At 37.6% G+C, this 18156-nt stretch overlaps 2 protein-coding genes across 5 annotated transcripts; both read right to left on the reverse strand.

The window, feature by feature from the left end:
* Nucleotides 1-63: 63 nt before the first annotated feature.
* LOC109047363 (sialoadhesin-like) lies at nucleotides 64-4868 on the reverse strand. 2 transcript variants are annotated; one of them, XM_042711936.1, is made up of 10 exons: nucleotides 4758-4868; nucleotides 2861-2966; nucleotides 2560-2692; nucleotides 2101-2448; nucleotides 1787-2017; nucleotides 1353-1676; nucleotides 975-1184; nucleotides 779-866; nucleotides 475-535; nucleotides 64-392 (listed from the first exon to the last, which is right to left on the reverse strand). In XM_042711936.1, exons 3-10 carry the CDS (start codon nucleotides 2603-2605, stop codon nucleotides 201-203), a joined length of 1500 nt encoding a protein of 499 aa, XP_042567870.1. In that variant the 5' UTR covers nucleotides 2606-2692; nucleotides 2861-2966; nucleotides 4758-4868; the 3' UTR covers nucleotides 64-200. The 2 variants fall into 2 exon arrangements, with proteins under 2 accessions (XP_042567870.1, XP_042567871.1); XM_042711937.1 differs by having other exon boundaries at nucleotides 2857-2966.
* LOC109047597 lies at nucleotides 4798-17736 on the reverse strand. Of its 3 annotated transcripts, none has more exons than XM_042711944.1 (8): nucleotides 17387-17736; nucleotides 16512-16859; nucleotides 16198-16428; nucleotides 15761-16087; nucleotides 5384-5593; nucleotides 5194-5278; nucleotides 5042-5095; nucleotides 4798-4939 (listed from the first exon to the last, which is right to left on the reverse strand). In XM_042711944.1, the coding sequence occupies exons 1-7, from the start codon at nucleotides 17520-17522 to the stop codon at nucleotides 5056-5058; spliced, it is 1377 nt and encodes a 458-aa protein (XP_042567878.1). In that variant the 5' UTR covers nucleotides 17523-17736; the 3' UTR covers nucleotides 4798-4939; nucleotides 5042-5055. The 3 variants fall into 3 exon arrangements, with proteins under 3 accessions (XP_042567878.1, XP_042567879.1, XP_042567877.1); XM_042711945.1 differs by lacking the exons at nucleotides 4798-4939; nucleotides 5042-5095; nucleotides 5194-5278; nucleotides 5384-5593 and adding exons at nucleotides 14336-14937; nucleotides 15042-15095; nucleotides 15193-15277; nucleotides 15383-15592 and having other exon boundaries at nucleotides 17387-17730; XM_042711943.1 differs by lacking the exons at nucleotides 4798-4939; nucleotides 5042-5095; nucleotides 5194-5278; nucleotides 5384-5593 and adding exons at nucleotides 14336-14937; nucleotides 15042-15095; nucleotides 15193-15283; nucleotides 15383-15592 and having other exon boundaries at nucleotides 17387-17730.
* Nucleotides 17737-18156: the final 420 nt, after the last annotated feature.

Below are 18156 nucleotides of genomic sequence, written 5' to 3' on the forward strand. Positions count from 1 at the left end.
AAAAAAAGTCAGCTTTTCAAAACTGCATGTCTACTTACCAAAAAACAAAAGAATGGATATTGATTTGCACTGTAATTATTTTATTATGCGATTAAAAAGAGTGATACATGATCGTGAGAAAACCACAGTGTAAGAAATCAGTTGCCAAGGGCAATAGTCAATTATACAATTTCCACATTCCAAATGCAATAACAATATTGTTATTTGAACATTACATTGGCATAGAGGACAGTCTCTGTTTCTGTGGTGTCTGTTGGATATTCATCGGTGGTGATTGAAGATGGGTGTTTTGTTTTAAAATGAATGCTGGAATAATGAATGTCTTGATTGTCGGCGGCATCTGCTTTCTGTGTGAGGTCAGAGGGTGCAGTGTTATTGTGCACTGAGTCATACTGATGGGAAAAGACAGTGAAAGAAAAGTCAGCATTTTTAAATAAATAAATGTTAAATTTATTTAGCGTCAGCCATCCTTACCTGAACCTCCTCCTCTCTCTTTTCAATCATGTGGATTTTAGACAAGGTACACCTTCTCCTCCTTAAAGAAACAGCCATTTAAATATATAGCATATTATGTGGTCCGAGTCTGAGTCCACTATTTTAGATTTTTCTAAATTTAATACATTTTAGTGTTACACTGTATTTAACAAATTATATTTCACAATTTCATTTCATTTGTAACATAAATAGTGTAAAATCTTAAATATTTATCTTTATTTAGCTATTCATTTTACTGTTTTTAATTGTTTTAATGCCAAAACATAAAATAAAATTTACTGACCTATACCACAGGACCCCTATGAGTGCAAAAGCCAAAAACACACACAGAATGATTGCAGAGTTTCGTAGCGCTGTGCTCTGCTTATGGTCTGTACAACACAGAAATTAATCATATCTGAATTTAAGATTAGTTGCACTCAAACAGACTGCAACAATCATTTTGCATTAAACTACATGTATCATGAGAGATGTGTCACCTCCTACAGCACAGGAATACTGGTGAAGCTCTTCATCACTGACTGAGTCCAGGTACAGCTTGTTGTCTTTAGTGAATCCATCTGTTACCTGTCGTCCGTTCTTGTACCAGATGTAAGTATGTTTGTAGTTCAGAGTGCATTTAGTTGAACAGATTAATATCACTTCCTGTCCCTCTGATATAATGTCTGGGTTGCTTGTTACCTGTGTATCTGAAACACATAATTGAAGTAAAGTTGAGCTTAACATTGAATTTGAGTGACATAGAAAACAAAAACTTGATATAATGGCACTGCAGTCTGTCTGTGAACAGTTTCCTGCCATTGGTGGCATTAAAATCTTATCATTCACTGTTGATCAAATTCATTATGATGAGTTACCTGTAACAGTAAGAATGACTCCAGGTGATCCAGAGTATTTGCCGTTTGTAATGTTAGTGATGAACCTAAATAGATATTCTCCAGAGTCACTGATCTTGAGCTCTTTGATTCTCAGTTTGTTTCCCACATACTCCACACGACCAGCAAACTGATGCTCCTCACGCAGATCCTTGAAGACCCCAGATGGGTAATGCCAGAATGTTTTATTTACAGTATAACCAGAGGGATGTGAATATGTGCAGGAAATGTCTACTGTTGAGCCGACCAAAGCACAGACTCTTCTAGAGGTGTAAGTCACATCCCAGCAGCCACTCTTAGAAATGCCTGCAAGAGACACAGATTAACATGCAAAACTCACAGTTTAAATTAATCTGTTTAAATATACACATGTATGAACAAACAGCACCACACTGTGTGTATTATGTGAAACTCACACACAGAAGAGGAGGGATGTTCACGATGTGAATAGAGAGAACAAGAAAAGCTGTCAGCATCTCTGCTGACTGACACAGACATGTTGGGGGACTGTGTATATCTGAAATACTGTCCATTCTTCCTCCAGTAATAGTAAACTCCAGAGGTGAAATCACAGGAAGAATCACAGATCAGTTCTACTGTCTCATCTGTCTGGTCTGTAGATGCAGGATTCATCCTCACCTGCAGGACTGAATAGAGTAAAGATTAAGAAAGCTTCATCACATGTCAAATGAATACAGCTGAAGTGAGCAGAATCTCGACTCAGTTTCACCTGTGACTGTTAGACTGACGGCCGCTGAGCTGAGATGTTTAACTCCATCCTTCATGATGAACATGAGCTGATATTCTCCAGAGTCTCTCTCTCTCACGTCTGATATTGTGAGTGTTGAATGGTCTTTTGTGACCATCTGCTCTACCCGTCCTGAGTAATCTGAGTCTAAAGTCAAATCTTCAGGTTCATTGTTTTTTCTCCAGTTTGTACTTTGTTTCTCGCTGAACCAGAACACAGTTTTGATTTTGAAGTTGTAGTAAGAGCAACTCAGTGTCACTTCTGACCCCTTCACAGCACAAACACTCTGTTGACTACAGGTCACAGCGAGGCGGTCTAATGTTACAGGGCCTGAACAAGAAAATATTATTGAGATGAAACTTACATACAGTCAGAGGAGAGATCCTTTACTGCAACAATCCAGTGTTCATACTAGCAAATATTACTAAAATAATAGTGTACCTGGGATGAGCAGCAGCAGGATCAGCGATGAAAGACTGCAGTTCATCTTCACTTCACTTCACTTCACTTCACTTCAATGATCTTCACGTTGTGTAAATTCACATATACAATGAAAGACACAGAGCTGCTCGTCCTGAAAAAGGAAACTCATTGAGTTTCACTGTGACTTGAAGGGTCATTACAGTTTAGAAGATTCATCAGTCTGTTATCTTAGTTCATGCCACTCTACTAAAATCATGAAAACAGTAACATTTTACTCAAGATGACATTTTAAATGCAATCAAATATTAGCTTTACCTACATTGCGTTGCTGTTCTCTGATGTTAGTTGCTGTTTCTACTGTCTGTTGAATAAATTGTTGCAGACTTTCTGCTGACTTTACTTCCTTCCTGTTTCTTACTGACACACTGGGAAAAAAAAAGAAACTTAGTTATTTTTATTTTATCTTTTTTAGAGAAAGGAGATGCTTACTCTTCAGAAAATGGTTACTTTCAAACTCAACTCAGGAATTCAACATAAGCTGTTATGTTACATGAGCTCTTTAAATTAACCCTTACGAAAAAGACGTTTATTCAAGTGTGCTATTAGTATACTTCTTTTAACCTAAAAATAGGAAAGTATGCCTTTAGTTTACTTTTTATGTACTTCTCAGAAATATACTTAAAATTACATTTAAGTATACTTGACTTATACTTACAAAAAGTCTAAATATACTTGAACTTTACTTAAGTATACTTAATAAAATAAACTTGAAGTATACTACTTTTTGGTAAGGGAAACCTTGAGATATTTTGTCATTTTCTATTAGTAATGTATTATTTTCTATAAGTAATTTCAAATCAAAATCTAATTAGACATTTTCAGCAGATTTTTATTTTTGGGTGAACTATTGCTTTAAGCGTTGGCTTCTGAGCAGTGGACAGTCTGTTTATATGCAGTGGGAAATATGCCAGTAGTGAAGGTTGTGCTGATGATGTAAGCAGCATAAACTGAAGGCAAATATTATATCTGATCATTTTTCCCGCAAAACTTTGGTAACTGGAAAACATAAGCTGAAGGAAACAAACACACATACATTTATAGATTCATTTACTTTCAACTGCACCATAAGATGCCATTTTATTTATTTTTATATGCACAGGATTATGGGATATCACAGGCAGCAACAGACACATCTTCAGTAACCAACCAGATAAATCTTAGAAGAGAGGATGTTTCATTATGTTGTTTTTCTCTGACCTACAGTAAATATGAAACGGTGATAAAAATGTGTTATATAAAAGTAGCACAATGCCTAGACTCAAAAGTCAACAGAAGTACATATCTAAGACTGCACTAGGTGGGGTTCAACACACAATTTATGATAATCAGGAGCTTTATCCATGGTGCCACATTCAGCTAGACCTGCAGCCAAACAGACAAAAGCTGAGTGTCGGGCAAAAGAGAGATATTTGTAGCAAACACAAACAGTTCACTAGATGTCACTGTCTCCAAACTGCTAGGACACTTTCAGAACACGTTATTTATTATACTGTTGGTTATGAGCAGATTTATATATTTTCTCCTGACCAAAAGGTGACGCTGTCTTTTCAGGAAATCACAGATCATGGAAGTAACTCTACCAAGCCATTTAAACAGATCACAGCACTGCTTCGACCCAAACTATAAGAACACGCAAGGTGTTTTTTTGCTTATTAAAAACTGTTTTTATTGATTTTGCTGTTTTTTTTTTCACACAAAAGGCCTGTTCACACCGAGAACTGTAGCCATAAAATCGCTGATAATGACATGGAGAAAAAATAAAATGAAATGGTTGCGATCACTTCCAGAGCAATATTTATTTATTTTTTTTAGATGATGAACAATAAAAACACTGACAGCCAATCAAAATCCATCCAACTTAACAATCACTGGTGGTTAAATCTGTTGAAATATAAAATATGAAAGTGTTCACTCATACCGAAAAAAAAAAAAAAGATATAAAGAAAAAATCTGATAGAATGGTAAATAGTTCAGTAAGGTTAATCCTTACATGATCTTTAAAAATATAATAAAATAGTGCTTCTTAGATTTAGTAGAAGGAGAAGAAATGAAAGACCAAAACCTAGATTTTTTTGCAGACATTTTTCAGTCCTTTTTTGGGGCAAAGAAAGAGACTTTGTTAATAAATAGTTTGATGTCTGAAGAAAGGTTCTTACTATAAATAGATCTGAGCATTAGACTTTGCAGACTGACAGTCAATGATATGTCACTGTCTATGACATCACTGTATCACTGATGTTGCTGCTAGGTGATGATGTCACAATGGAAGAACACAATGACATCACTGCAGCGGCTCTAAAGGACAGACAGCAGATGTACAGATGTGGAACATCAGACTCTGAGACAGACAAATACAAAGACATCAAATACATTGAAACCAACGTTGCTGCCATTGCATCTTTTATATTATAGCAGATTCTCTATATGCATCATTTCTCACCTTCACTTTTGTTTTCAGTTTGGTTTTGAAACGAGACGCATTTTGATGAAAAACCTGTTGAAATAAAAAATCACATTTTTATAATCTGAATTAATTTCAGTATATTCAATGTATGTCATCGAGTTGAGAATGTAATTATTTATTTTACTCACCACATCCACAGAGCTGCTATTATGAGAAACTGAGGTAAAAACACCAGCAGAATGACTGTATAATGACTGAACTCTGTGCTGTCCACTGGATCTTCACAACACAAAGAAGTGAATTATGACTATCAGAGAAACCACCTGAACTCATCAAATATTTCACACTGAAGCACATGTATCATGAGAGATGTGTCACCTCCTACAGCACAGGAATACTGGTGAAGCTCTTCATCACTGACTGAGTCCAGGTACAGCTTGTTGTCTTTAGTGAATCCATCTGTTACCTGTCGTCCGTTCTTGTACCAGATGTAAGTATGTTTGTTGTTCAGAGTGCATTTAGTTGAACAGATTAATGTCACTTCCTGTCTCTCTGATATAATGTCTGGGTTGCTTGTAACCTGTGTATCTGAAACACAGAATTGAAGTAAAGTTGAGCTTAACATTGAATTTGAGTGACATGGAAAACAAAAACTTGATATAATGGCACTGCAGTCTGTCTTTGAACAGTTTCCTGTCATTGGTGGCATTAAAATCTAACCATTCACTGTTGATCAAATTCATTATGATGAGTTACCTGTAACAGTAAGAATGACTCTAGGTGATCCAGAGTATTTGCCGTTTGTCATGTTAGTGATGAACCTGAATAGATATTCTCCAGAGTCGCTGATCTTGAGCTCTTTGATTCTCAGTTTGTTCTCCACATACTCCACACGACCAGCAAACTGATGCTCCTCACGCAGATCCTTGAAGCCCCCAGATTGGTAATGCCAGAATGTTTTATTTACAGTATAACCAGAGGGATGTGAATATGTGCAGGAAATGTCTACTGTTGAGCCGACCAAAGCACAGACTCTTCTAGATGTGTAAGTCACATCCCAGCAGCCACTCTTAGAAATGCCTGAAAGAGACACAGATTAACATGCAAAACTCACGATGTGAATCCATCTGTTTAAATATACACATGTATGAACAAACAGCGCCACACTGTGTGTATTATGTGAAACTCACACACAGAAGAGGAGGGATGTTGACGATGTGAATAAAGAGAACAAGAAAAGCTGCCAGCATCTCTGCTGACTGACACAGACATGTTGGGGGACTGTGTATATCTGAAATACTGTCCATTCTTCCTCCAGTAATAGTAAACTCCAGAGGTGAAATCACAGGAAGAATCACAGATCAGTTCTACTGTCTCATCTGTCTGGTTTGTAGATGCAGGATTCATCCTCACCTGCAGGACTGAATAGAGTAAAGATTAAGACTTCATCACATGTCAAATGAAAACAGCTGAAGTGAGCAGAATCTCGAATCAGTTTCACCTGTGACTGTTAGACTGACGGCCGCTGAGCTGAGATGTTTAACTCCATCCTTCATGATGAACATGAGCTGATATTCTCCAGAGTCTCTCTCTCTCACGTCTGATATTGTGAGTTCTGATTGGTAATTGCTGCTGATCTGTTCCACCCGTCCTGAGTAATCTGAGTCTAAAGTCAAATCTTCAGGTTCATTGTTTTTTCTCCAGTTTGTACTTTGTTTCTTGCTGAACCAGAACACAGTTTTAATTTTGAAGTTGTAGTAAGAGCAACTCAGTGTCACTTCTGACCCCTTCACAGCACAAACACTCTGTTGACTACAGGTCACAGCGAGGCGGTCTAATGTTACAGGGCCTGAACAAGAAAATATTATTGAGATGAAACTTACATACAGTCAGAGGAGAGATCCTTTACTGCAACAATCCAGTGTTCATACTAGAAAATATTACTAAAATAATAGTGCATCCAGAATGATGAATCTGCTGCTGAAATATATGTATACACCCAATCCATTTTTAATGAATAAAAGTATAAAGTCCTGTGAGTTAATTTAGACCGACATTCAGACTGACGTTCAGCCGTACTGGACATTAAGTTAAACTGATCTTAAATTATTAAACTGTTTGAAAATACAGAGCAATAATGATCAAAATAAATAAATAAAAAAACACTCTTGGAAAATGTCAAACTTAATTGGAGGCACATTTAAATAAAAACATTACAGAGGAGAAAAACATACAGTAATGCTCAAACCTGGGATGAGCAGCAGCAGGATCAGCGATGAAAGACTGGAGTTCATCTTCACTTCACTTAACTTCACTTCACTTCACTTCAATGATCTTCAATTCAATGATCTTCACTTTGTGTAAATTCACATATACAGTGAGAGACACAGAGCTGCTCGTGGTGAAAAAGGAAACTCATTGAGTTTCACTGTGACTTGAAGGGTCATTACAGTTTAGAAGATTCATCAGTCTGTTATCTTAGTTCATGCTACCCATTAAAATCATGATAACAGTAACATTTTACTCAAGATGACATTTTAAATGCAATCAAATATTAACTTTACCTACATTACATGTTGCTGTTCTCTGATGTTAGTTGCTGTTTCTACTGTCTGTTGAATAAATTGTTGCAGACTTTCTGCTGACTTTACTTTCTTCTTGTTTCTTACTGACACACTGGGGCAAAAGAAACTGAGTTATTTTTATTATTATTTATTTTTTTAAGAGAAAGGAGATGCTTACTCTTCAGAAAATGTTTACTTTCAAACTCAACTCTCAATATAAGCTGTTATGTTACATGCGCTCTTTAAATTAAACCTTTTTTATAGGTTTTTTTTTTTATATATTTTGTCATTTTCTATTAGTAATGTATTATTTTCTATAAGTAATTTCAAATCAAAATCTAAATAGATACTATATACTATTGCTTTAAGTGTCAGCTTCTGAGTAGTGGATGGTGAGCGTGATTTCACCAAGTACATCCTTGTTGATCCTGGAACAACATTCCAATCAACCATTTAGAATTGAGGGATAACTTTTCAGGCAGCAACAGACACATCTTCAGTAACCAACCAGATAAATCTTAGAAGACAGGATGTTTCATTATGTTGTTTTTCTCTGACCTACAGTAAATACAAAATGGTGATAAAAATGTGTTATATATACACATTACAGAGGAGAAAAACATACAGTAATGCTCAAATCTGGAATGAGCAGCAGCAGGATCAGCATGGAGTTCACCTTCACTTTCACTTCAATGATCTTCACTTTGTGTAAATTCACATATACAGTGAGAGACACAGAGCTGCTCTGTGACGGCTGGGTGAAGGAAGGACTGGAAACAATAGCGAGTTATGGTTTTTAATGAAATAAATAAACAAACAGGGAAAAGACAATGATGCTGGGAAGACAAAAATCCAAGATGGTGGTGAGGTGATGAGGAATCCGGATGATGACGGTGAGAAGGCAGCAGGAGAGGATGGCACAGGAACTGCTGTGAATATAGCCGAAGGTAAGTATTTGTGGCTGAGTGGAAGTGCGTAGAGTGGATGAGGTTCCGGGGAAAACACGAACATCCAACGCAGACAACCACTGAAGCCAAACAAACAGGTAAGCAACATGAAACAACAATCTCACAAACACAAGACGTGAGACAGCCAATATAAAGGGAATGAGTAATGAGTGACAGCTGTTGCTGATGACAATTAACGGAGACGCCCACAAACTAATCAGTGCAGACGCAAAACACACAGACTTCACCACAAAGTGCCAACACCCAGAGATCACGGTTTACCAACCGTGACATGCTCGTCCTGAAAAAGGAAACTCATTGAGTTTCACTGTGACTTGAAGGGTCATTACAGTTTAGAAGATTCATCAGTCTGTTATCTTAGTTCATGCTACTCTACTAAAATCATGAAAACAGTAACATTTTAAGACGGCAAAAGAAACTTAATTATTTTTATTTATTTATTTATTTATTTTTCAGAGAAAGGAAATGCTTACTCTTCAGAAAAATGTTTTCTTTCAAACTCAACTCAGGAGTTCAGTATAAGCTGTTATGTTACATGAGCTCTTTAAATTAAACCTTGAGATATTTTGTCATTTTCTATTAGTAATGTATTATTTTCTACAAGTAATTTCAAATCAAAATCTAATTAGACATCAGCAGATTTTTGTTTTTGGGTGAACTGTTCAATTAAATTCAAGTTTATTTGTATAGCGCTTTTTACTATACAAATCATTGCAAAGCAACTTTACAGAAAATTAAGTTTGTATAATATTTAGTAGTAGTTTATCAGTGGTGACTGTCAGTTTATGTGCATACGGCAGAAATGTTCAGAAAAAATCAATAAAAGACGTAAACAAACAGACGATTAACACTATTAACAGCAATTATGCAATCAAACTTATAGCAAAATGTGGTAGTTCTGTTTGTTGTCTCTGGGTTAGCATCATCTGAGGTCCTCTGAGGGGTTGGCATCATCTCTTCTCAGGTGTTCTGGATCCAGACTGGAGCTTGTGTAAATCCTAGTTACCATGGGATGTAAATCTTGTGGCAAAACAGAGAAACAAATAGAGACATAATTAGTGTAGCTGCTGTTCCAGCCAAGTAAAATTAATTAGTTTAACCCAAGCTAAAGAATAATAATGCAGATTTGATCAGATATAACTGCATTCCAAAATTATGAGATGCATTATTTGAATGCTTGGCCAAAGAGGTGTGTTTTTAATCTAGATTTAAACAGAGAAAGTGTGTCTGAACCCCGAACATTATCAGGAAGGCTATTCTAGAGTTTGGGAGCCAAATGCGAAAAAGCTCTACCTCCTTTAGTGGACTTTGCTATCTTAGGTACTTTCAAAAGTCCAGCGTTTTGTGACCTTAGGGAGCGTGATGGGTTGTAGCGTGGTAGAAGGCTAGTTAGGTACGCAGGAGCTAAACCATTAAGGGCCTTATAAGTAAGTAATAATATTTTGTAACTGATACGGAACTTAATAGGTAGCCAGTGCAGAGACTGTAAAAATTGGGGTAATATGATCATATTTTGTTGACCTGGTAAGGACTCTAGCCACTGCATTTTGGACTATCTGTAGCTTGTTTATTGAGGATGCAGCGACAACCACCTAGCAGTGCGTTACAATAGTCCAGTCTAGAGGTCATGAATGCATGAACTAGCTTTTCTGCATCAGAAACAGGTAACATGTTTTCCTTAACTTGGCAATGTTTCTAAGATGGAAGAATGCTGTTTTTGTAACATGGGAAATATGATTTTCAAAAGACAAGTTACTGTCTAAATATAACACCCAGATTTTTTGACAGTAGAGGAAGTAACAGTACATCTGTCTAACTGCAAATTGTAATCTACGAGATTCTGTGTAATGTTTTTTGGTCCAATAAGTAATATCTCTGTCTTATCTGAATTTAATAGGAGAAAATTATTGGTCATCCAATCTTTTACATTTTTAACACACTCTGTTAGCTTAGATTATATGGAAGTTTCATCTGGTCTCGTTGAGATATATAGTTGAGTATCATTAGCATAAAAGTGTAAACTAATCCCGTATTTTCTAATGATATTACCAAGGGGCAACATGTATATTGAAAATAGCAGAGGACCTAGGACAGATCCTTGTGGCACTCCATATTTTACTGGTGATAAATGAGATGACTCCCCATTTAAATAAACAAAGTGGTAGCGATCGGACAGGTAGGATCTAAACCATCTTAAAGCCTGCCCTTGGATACCTGTATAGTTTTGTAATCTATCTATGAGTATGTCGTGATCCATGGTGTCGAATGCAGCACTTAAGATCAAGTAAAACTAGCAATGAGATGCAGCCTTGATCTGAAGCAAGAAGCAAGTCATTTGTAATTTTAACAAGTGCAGTTTCTGTTCTATGATGGGGCCTGAAACCCGACTGAAATTCTTCATAGAGATAATGTTTTTTGCAGGAAGGAGCACAATTGAGAAGACACAACTTTTTCTAAAATTTTAGACATAAATGGAAGATTTGAAATGGGTCTGTAATTTGCCAGTTCACTAGGATCCAGTTGTGGTTTCTTAATAAGAGGCTTAATAACCGCCAGCTTGAATGGTTTTGGGACCATACTAAAGATAACGATGAGTTAATAATATTGAGAAGCATTTTTTTCTGCTACAGGTAACAACTCTTTCAGTAATTTAGTGGGTACAGGATCTAATAAACGTTGTTGGTTTAGATGCAGTGATAAGTTTATTTAGCTCTTCCTGTCCTACAGTTGTAAAGCACTGCAGTTTATCTTTGGGTGCGATGGATAAAACTAAAGTATTAGACACTATAGAATCTACATTTGTTATTGTATTTCTGATGTTATCTATCTTATCAGTGAAGAAATTCAGTGAAGAAAGTCATTACTATTTAACTGTGAGGGAATATTTAGATCGGGTGGCGTCTGGTTATTTGTTAATCTAGCCACTGTGCTTAATAAAAACCTTGGATTGTTTTGGTTGTTTTCTACGAGTTTGTGAATATGCTCGGCCCTGGCAGTTTTTAGAGCCTGTCTATAGCTGGACATACTGTTTTTCCACGCAATTTTAAAAACTTCCAAGTTAGTTTTTCTCCATTTGCGCTCAAGACTACGAGTTTCTTTCTTTAGAGTGTGGGTATTACTGTTGTACCATGGCACAGTACGTTTTTCTCTAACCTTTTTCAATTTGATGGGGGCAACAGCTTCTAATGTATTAGAGAAGATAGTGCCCATGTTGCCAGTCGTTTTGTCTAGTTCATGTGTATTTATGGGTACACAGAGCAGTTGAGATAAATCAGGCAGGTTATTTAGGAATCTGTCTTTGGTGGCTGGAACAATAGTTCTGCCCAGATGATAACGCAAAGCCATATAGTTATTATCATCGATATGCAGAATGCACGATACAAGGAAATGGTCAGTAACATCATCACGTTGAGGTTTGATATCTATATCAGTAAGATAGATTCCATGATTAAAACGATGAGTGGGACCGGTGACATTTTGCTTTGCTCCAAAACAGTTTAATAAGTCAGTAAATGCAAGTCCTAATGCATCATTTGTATTATCAACGTGAATGTTAAAATCTCCAAAAATTAGCGCTTTATCAGCGGTAACCAACAGGTCTGAGAGGAAATCTACAAATTCTTTTAGGAATTCTGTATACGGCCCTGGTGATCTATACACAGTAGCCAGAGCAAGAGATACGATAGATTTATTTTGCATATCTGACAGTGTAACATTAAGCAGAAGTATTTCCAGTGATTTAAACCTGTTTCCTGTTTTCTGGGTAACATTGAGAATATCACTATATATTGTTGCAACACCTCCCCCTCGACCAGTCTGACGGGGCTCATACTTATAACAGTAGTTTGGTGGAGAAGACTCATTTAGACCAATATAATCATTTGCTTTTAGCCAGGTTTCAGTCAAGCAGAGTACATCAAATCTATTATCTGTGATCATTTCATTTACAATAACTGCTTTGGGTGTGAGTGATCTAATGTTTATGAGCCCAAACTTTAGAAATTGTTTTTGTTCATTTATTTTACGTTTTTCTGGTTTAATCACGATAAGATTTTTTCTTGATCCTACATTAAATTTATATTTTGACCTCATTATTCGGGGAACAGGCACAGTCTTAATAGATTGGATAGCGCACGTACTTCTAACATTTAAGCGGGTAGAACAAAAGCCATCATAGCAGTTATTTGAGAATTGGCTTACTAGTCAAATGGAGCGTAGAGTCCTGGAGATGTTGTCCGAGATGAGTTCCGCTCCAACTCTTCTGGGGTGCAGGCCATCAGCACAAAAAAGATTCCAATTATTAACAAAGAGCAGTTTCTGTTCTTTACACCATGACAATAACCATTCATTTAGAGCAAAAAGTCTTCTGAACCTTTCGTGTCCTCGTCGATACGTGGGCAGTGGTCCTGACACGATGATCGTCGCCGCGGGCGTCTTGCTGCGAACCGTCTCGATCAGGCTCCTGAAGTCCCTCTTCAGCGTCTCCGTCTGCCGCTGCGTGGTGTCGTTAACCCCGGCATGACGCACGACCGCTCGGGGGCTCTCGTCGGCCTTCAGGATCACGGGTATCTGTGCAGAAACATCGAGAACACGAGCACCAGGGAGACAGTGAGTTTGCACTTTACCTTCGGCTAATGTAGCACGGATGTGTCGGACGATGGAGTCTCCGACGATCACAGCGTCGCGTTCCGTCTCTCGGAGGGGAGTGAAGCGGTTCCGTGTGGAGATCTAGAAGACCGGAGGGGGAGAGGTCGTCGCCCGGGGCCTGGCTCGCGTCCTCCGCTGCGGATGCACCCAGGGTCCGTGGTGTCCTGGCGCCGGAGTGAAGGACATCTGGGCAGATCGCATCCTGGGTGCACCGGGCCTGTGCAGAGAAACGCACGGGGTAGAGGTGGTGGGACTGTTAGTAGCGCACTGCATACTTACCCTGGACTTGTGAGCGTCAGCCCGGGAGGTTTCCACCACGGCTCTCCGCTTTCTCAGCTGGGCCTGCCTCTGCTCCAGGACCTAAATCTGCTTCTCCACGGCCTCCAGCTCGAGCTGCACCGATGTGATGTACAGTAAGCAGCATAAACTGAAGGCAAATATTATATTTGATCATTTTTCCCGCAAAAACTTTGGTAACTGGGAATCATAAGCTGAAGGAAACACACACAGATACGTTTATAGATTAATTTACTTTCAACTGCACCATAAGACGCAATTTTATTTATTTTTATAGGCACAGGATTATGGGATATCACAGGCAGCAACAGACACATCTTCAGTAACCAACCAGATAAATCTTAGAAGAGAGGATGTTTCATTATGTTGTTTTTCTCTGACCGACAGTAAATATGAAACTGTGATAAAAATGTGTTATATAAAAGTAGCACAATGCCTAGACTGAAAAGTCAACAGAAGTACATATCTAACACTAGGTGGGGTTCAACACACAATTTATGATAATCAGGAGCTTTGTGTCGGGCAAAAGAGAGATATTTGTAGCAAACACAAACAGTTCACTAGATGTCACTGTTTCCAAACTGCTAGGCACTTTTAGTACACGTTATTTATTATACTGTTGGTTATGAGCAGATTTATACATTTTCTTTTTGATCAAAAGGTGACGCTGTCTTTTCAGGAAATCACAGATCATGGAAGTATCTCTATCACAGCACTGCTTCGGCCCAAACTATAAGAACACACAAGGTGTTTTTTTGCTTATTAAAAACTGTTTTTATTGATTTTGCTGTTTTTTCTACACAAAAGGCCTGTTCACACCAAGAACTGTAACCATAAAATCGCTGATAATGACATGGAGAAAAAATAAAACGAAATGGTTGCGATCACTTCCAGAGCAATGTTTTTATTTTTTAGATGATGAACAATAAAAACACTGACAGCCAATCAAAATCCATCCGACTTAACAATCACTGGTGGTTAAATCTGTTGAAATATAAAATATGAAAGTGTTCACTCATACCGAAAAAAAAAACGATAAAAAATAAACAGAACAGAATGGTCACTCCTTCACTTAAGGTTAATCCTTACATGATCTTTAAAAATATAATAAAATAGTGCTTCTTAGATTTAGTAGAAGGAGAAGAAATGAAAGACCAAAACCTAGATTATTTTGCAGACATTTTTCAGTCCTTTTTTGGGGAAAAGAAAGAGACTTTGTTAATAAATAGTTTGATGTCTGAAGAAAGGCTCTTACTATGAATAAATCTGAGCATTAGACTTTGCAGACTGACAGTCAATGATATGTCACTGTCTATGACATCACTGTATCACTGATGTTGCTGCTGACAGTTCTGACTGTTGCTAGGTGATGATGTCACAATGGAAGAACACAATGACATCACTTCAGCGGCTCTGATGGACAGACAGCAGATGTACAGACGTGGAACATCAGACTCTGAGACAGACAAATACAAAGACATCAAATACATTGAAACCAACGTTGCTGCCATTCCATCTTTTATATATTATAGCAGATTCTCTATATGCATCATTTCTCACCTTCACTTTTGTTTTCAGTTTGGTTTTGAAACGAGACACATTTTGATGAAAAACCTGTTGAAATAAAAATCACATTTTTATAATCCGAATTCATTTCAATATATTCACTGTATGTCATGGATTTGAGAATTTAACTAGATATTTTACTCACCACATCCACAGAGCTGCTATTATGAGAAACTGAGGTAAAAACACCAGCAGAATGACTGTATAATGACTGAACGCTGTGCTGTCCACTGGATCATCACAACACAAAGAAGTGAATCATGACTATCAGAGAAACCACCTGAACTCATCAAATATTTCACACTTAAGCACATGTATCATGAGAGATGTGTCACCTCCTACAGCACAGGAATACTGGTGAAGCTCTTCACTGCTGACTGAGTCCAGGTACAGCTTGTTGTCTTTAGTGAATCCATCTGTTACCTGTCGTCCGTTCTTGTACCAGATGTAAGTATGTTTGTTGTTCAGAGTGCATTTAGTTGAACAGATTAATGTCACTTCCTGTCTCTCTGATATAATGTCTGGGTTGCTTGTTACCTGTGTATCTGAAACACAGAATTGAAGTAAAGTTGAGCTTAACATTGAATTTGAGTGACATGGAAAACAAAAACTTGATATAATGGCACTGCAGTCTGTCTTTGAACAGTTTCCTGCCATTGGTGGCATTAAAATCTTATCATTCACTGTTGATCAAATTCATTATGATGAGTTACCTGTAACAGTAAGAATGACTCCAGGTGATCCAGAGTATTCGCACTTTGTAGTGTCAGTGATGAACCTGAATCGATATTCTCCAGAGTCCCTGATCTTGAGCTCTTTGATTCTCAGTTTGTTCCCCACATACTCCACACGACCAGCAAACTGATGCTCCTCACGCAGATCCTTGAAGTCCTCAGGCCAAACGTAATGCCAGAATGTTTTATTTACAGTATAACCAGAGGGAAGTGAATATGTGCCGGAAATGTCTACTGTTGAGCCGACCAAAGCACAGACTCTTCTAGAGGTGTAAGTCACATCCCAGCAGCCGCTCTTAGAAATGCCTGAAAGAGACACAGATTAACATGCAAAACTCACAGTTTAAATTAATCTGTTTAAATATACACATGTATGAACAAACAGCACCACACTGTGTGTATTATGTGAAACTCACACACAGAAGAGGAGGGATGTTCATAATGTGGATAAAGGGAACAAGAAAAGCTGCCAGCATCTCTGCTGACTGACACAGACATGTTGGGGGACTGTGTATATTTGAAATGCTGTCTATTCTTCATCCAGGAATAGTAAACTCCAGAGGTGAAATCACAGGAAGAATCACAGATCAGTTCTACTGTCTCATCTGTCTGGTTTGTAGATGCAGGATTCATCCTCACCTGCAGGACTGAATAGAGTAAAGATTAAGAAAACTTCATCACATGTCAAATGAAAACAGCTGAAGTGAGCAGAATCTCGACTCAGTTTCACCTGTGACTGTTAGACTGACGGCCGCTGAGCTGAGATGTTTAACTCCATCCTTCATGATGAACATGAGCTGATATTCTCCAGAGTCTCTCTCTCTCACGTCTGATATTGTGAGTTCTGATTGGTAATTACTGCTGATCTGTTTAACCCGTCCTGAGTAATCTGAGTCTAAAGTCAAATCTTCAGGTTCAGTGTTTTTTCTCCAGTTTGTACTTTGATTCTCACTGAACCAGAACACAGTTTTGATGTTGATGTTGGAGTAAGAGCACCTCAGTGTCACTTCTGACCCCTTCACAGCACAAATACTCTGTTGACTACAGGTCACTGAGAGCTGGTCCAATGTTATAGAGCCTAAAGAGAAAACATGGTGTTATTGAGACAAAGTATACAAACAGAGGAGAGATTCACAATCCAGTGGCCACACAAAAGAATGCAAATAGTTCTCAAACGTCTCCTCACCAATCTGCTGTTCACACCCACCCAAATCACAACACTCAGTTTAGTAAAAATTACATGTGTCTGTACACCCACTCCTTTTTATTTTAAGAAGCATAAATGGAAAATCCTCCCTCTAAACTAGAGCATAGTATGGCAAGTTAAATTACACTAACCAGTGTAAAATTAAAATAAAAGTAACTCATTCAGCTATATTGCATTTCACAGTGTGGCCCTTTACAGCTGACAATCTAAATATAAAGCATGTCATTGCTGTATAACCTTGAATGAATCTCTAAATAAATATCATAATGCATTTGTAGTACAGAAATCATGTCCTAATAAAATTCACTTACAAACTTAGACCTATACATTACAATCTTCCTTAATTACTTTGGACAACAACACATCTATAATCAAATAACACACAGTAATGCTCAAACCTGGAATGAGCAGCAGCAGGATCAGCGGTGAGAGTCTGGAGTTCATGATCTTCACTTTGTGTAAATTAACATATACAATGAAAGACACAGAGCTGTTCATGCTGAAGAAAGACAAAAGACACTCACTGAGCTTCATTCTGACACATTCGACACTTTATTCGTCTGTTATTATAGTTCATGCAACAAAAAACCAAGGTTACATTTTATGTCCTTGTTACAGTGTAATTGTTTATTTAAGTAATGAGGAATATTAATTAACAACATGTACTGACTGTAGGGTAAGAGTTAGGGCGTGCTTTAGGGTTATTGCATGTAATTATGCATAATATACTGTTATTACTAAGTACATGTAACATGCGCAATGACACTGTAAAATAAAGTCTAGGGACACTCCATCCCAAAATGAAAATTTTGTCATTATTCACTTACCCCCATGTCGTTCAAAACCCGTAAAAGCTCTGTTCATCTTCGGAACACAATTCATGATATTTTGGATTCCCGTCACTTCATATAACCCAGATTGCATGTCTGATGGCAGATGGAGTATTCTGATGACAACTTTCATACCTTTTATGGACCTTGACACTGTTATTTACTTGGCAGTCTATGGGACAGCCACAGGCCTCCCGGTTTTCATCCAAAATCTTTTACGGGTTTGGAACGACATGGGGGTAAGTGATTAATGACAAAATTTTCATTTTGCTGTGGAGTAACCCTTTAAGTCACTTATTGCCTTTAGTCTAAATAAAGCCGGGTCTTCATGTGTACAC

Source organism: Cyprinus carpio, chromosome A22 (genome assembly GCF_018340385.1).
Source record: "Cyprinus carpio isolate SPL01 chromosome A22, ASM1834038v1, whole genome shotgun sequence".
Classification (NCBI taxonomy): domain Eukaryota; kingdom Metazoa; phylum Chordata; class Actinopteri; order Cypriniformes; family Cyprinidae; genus Cyprinus; species Cyprinus carpio.

Coding starts and splice junctions, on each gene's coding strand:
- LOC109047597 (XM_042711943.1), bottom strand. CDS start 17,522: ATGAAGCTCAGTGAGTGTCTTTTGTCTTTCTTCAGCATGAACAGCTCT. Junction 16,429..16,511: donor CGTCAGTCTAACAGTCACAG/GTGAAACTGAGT, acceptor TACTCTATTCAG/TCCTGCAGGTGAGGATGAAT. Junction 15,593..15,760: donor AGTCATTCTTACTGTTACAG/GTAACTCATCAT, acceptor TCTGTGTTTCAG/ATACACAGGTAACAAGCAAC.
- LOC109047363 (XM_042711936.1), bottom strand. CDS start 2,605: ATGAACTGCAGTCTTTCATCGCTGATCCTGCTGCTGCTCATCCCAG. Junction 2,449..2,559: donor CCTGCTGCTGCTCATCCCAG/GTACACTATTAT, acceptor TTTCTTGTTCAG/GCCCTGTAACATTAGACCGC. Junction 2,018..2,100: donor CGTCAGTCTAACAGTCACAG/GTGAAACTGAGT, acceptor TACTCTATTCAG/TCCTGCAGGTGAGGATGAAT.